Source organism: Psammomys obesus, unplaced genomic scaffold (genome assembly GCF_907164565.1).
Source record: "Psammomys obesus unplaced genomic scaffold, mPsaObe1.curated_primary_1811, whole genome shotgun sequence".
Taxonomy (NCBI): Eukaryota; Metazoa; Chordata; class Mammalia; order Rodentia; family Muridae; genus Psammomys; species Psammomys obesus.
In genome coordinates this window covers 12,260,436-12,262,987 of record NW_026585580.1, presented here as the reverse complement: position 1 = coordinate 12,262,987, position 2,552 = coordinate 12,260,436, and the positions used below count along the sequence as shown (strand labels likewise).

Sequence of the window (2,552 nt, the reverse complement as noted above, 5' to 3'; positions counted from 1 at the left end):
AGATAGATAGATAGATAGATAGATAGATAGATAGATAGATAGATAGACAGACCTATATATATCTATACAGGTATAGATTCCTGTACCTATATATCCAAAACCAAAGGAGTCCTATGGGCCCCCTAACCAGCACAGACCCCCCTCATATATATGTGTGTGTTTATATGTAAAAATATATATATATAGGTATAGGTTCCTGTATATATCTATATATCTATCATCTATTTATCTATCTGTCATCTATCTGTCATCTGTCTGTCTGGAAATGATCTTACTGTGTAGCTCAGGTTGTCTTAACTTGTAATCTTTCCTCTGCCTCTGCCTCAGATAACAGGATTACATGCATAGAGCACCCAGCTTGCATTGCATTTTGAAAGAATCAATTAATTTAGTCTCTTTCTCTCTTGTGTGTATGTGTGTGTTTGTGCATGTGTATGCACGCACGTGTGAAGTTCAGAGGGCAACTTGTGGTAGTTGTTTCTCTTCACAATGTGATTTCTGGAAATGGAACCCAACTCACAAGCTTTGCATTAACAACAGAAAGAGTCAACCCCGTGTGCTGCGTGGTTTCACGTGCTGACTGTGCATCCCCCTGAGGGCTCTCCTGTCATCTGTGCACCCTGCTATCCTTAAAGAGGGTCTGCAGGTGTGTCCCCGCAATCCCCTGTATCGCCTGAGTGCCCTGTGAACAAAGACTGTTGTTTTGGCATACGTTTCTGCACAAGGTTGGTGGGGACTGTGGTTTTGAGGTTTTTGGTTTCCCATCTCAAGAGCCTGCTGTGTTTGAAGTCCCCACCTCTCTCCTGGAACCTCAGAACCTCCTGTGGTTCTACCCTGACTAGATCCAGGTGATGCCTCTCTTCTGCTCAACACATCCTACACCTTGGCATCTTCTAAAAGGAACTCAGCCAAGGAACTAAAGAATCACAAGTAACAAACATTACTAAGCAAAACACAAAGGTACAACATTCGGGATGCTGTTCTGGGATAAGGGATTCAACCAAAGATGACAGGTTATGCCTCCAGGTCAACTAGTCAATCACCAACCCTTTGGTACTTCAGAGACTTCTCCCACGCAGACAGCAGTGCAGATAGCAGATATCCAGCTCCTAGACTGTCCACCAAATGGGTGGCAGTTTTGTGGAATGGGACTCCAGGGCCCTTCCCTGAGGATAATAACTCAAGAGGCAGCCTGTGCTTAGATTCCTTAAATGGCTCAGATGGCCCTGATGAGCTACTCAGATGGCAGAGGTAGCCATTATAGTGTCTCCAGCCCGGTCAACTTATGTTCCTCCCTGGATTAGACCCACTACCCATGTCCTCTCTCTTCTCAGGGAGATTCTGGGGGGCCCCTCGTCTGCTCTCTGAATGGCTCCTGGTACGTGGTGGGGCTGACCAGCTGGAGCGCATCATGTGAGACCCCAATCGCCACCCCCAGTGTCTTCACCAGGGTCTCATACTTCAACAAGTGGATTGACGATAACAAGAAATCATCACCCAATCCAAGTCCAGAGTGGTCCCATAAGCCCCCTAACAAGACGCCAGGGGGTCATAAGCCATCACCCCCTGGGGGTGGTGAAAATACTGATGGCACTGTTAGCGAAAATGATGGCGTTGTTATGAAGCCGGCGGTCTGCACAGCCCTGCTGTCTTCTCAGGTCCTCCTGCTACAGTTGGTTTATTTCAGGACTCTCTGACGGAGCCATAGGGCCTTGAGCAGGCAGAACGACCTGCAAGCTGCCTCACCGAGCACTGTCTTCCATGTCTCCGCCTATGGGCTCCCCTGTCCATCTGAGGCCACACTTGCCCTAAGCCAAGAAAAAAATAAAACAAAAAAGAGAACTAAAATGTAAAGCACCTACTAACTGTTTTCTGTCACCACTCCTCACACTCTTCAGGGTTTCCAGCTGCTCACTCCCAGAAGGCCACGTCCTCCCTGGGCAGAGAGAGTGGATGAGACAGCATCCATCAATGTAGGAGCCAGCCGGCTCCCAGCTGGCTTCCAGAGACTATGGCCCACTGCTGCCCCCTAAGGCTGTGTGTTCTTTCAGAAGAATGAGCCTCTGTGTCCCGCCAACCCCTCACCACACAGCTGCAGCAGTCTGTGTTCTTGGAGCCAGCCCCAGTTTAGGCATGAGGGGCATCTTGCAAGCCCAAGGTCACAGCAGCCTTCTAGAGAGTCTGGCAGGGAAGTGTGAGGACCCCTGAGGTCTGACATGTCAACAGCAATCCTCAAAGCTCTTCTGCCAGGGTCAGCAATCACGCTCATATCGCCCCTCCAAACTCCGACCCCACCACTTGCCTGCAAAGCACACACTCCCATGGGGCTTGCTTCAGCCTGCACTGGCTGAGGCTTGGCAGACTGGGGAAGGACTGTCTCAGCACCCAGCTGCTCTGAAACCCATCTGTGTCACCATACCCTCTTCAGTCTGTGTGGGAGCTCACTAGGTTCCACCCTGCAACATTCAACACAAACTATAGATAAAGGAGCCTCTGGGCTCTTTGCAGACCCATGGTGCCCTGAGGGAAATCCAGGTGCTTTGAGCAATCTT

The 2,552-nt window shown here is 49.5% G+C and overlaps 1 protein-coding gene across 1 annotated transcript in view; it reads left to right on the top strand.

The window, feature by feature from the left end:
- Window positions 1–1,697, top strand: part of LOC129677323 (serine protease 40-like) — a 7,182-nt gene extending 5,485 nt beyond the window's left edge. Inside the window, exon 5 of the mRNA XM_055607969.1 lies at window positions 1,335–1,697. Coding sequence (XP_055463944.1) covers window positions 1,335–1,697 — 363 coding nt within the window. The remainder of the gene's footprint in view (window positions 1–1,334) is intronic.
- The last annotated feature ends 855 nt before the right edge of the window (window positions 1,698–2,552 follow it).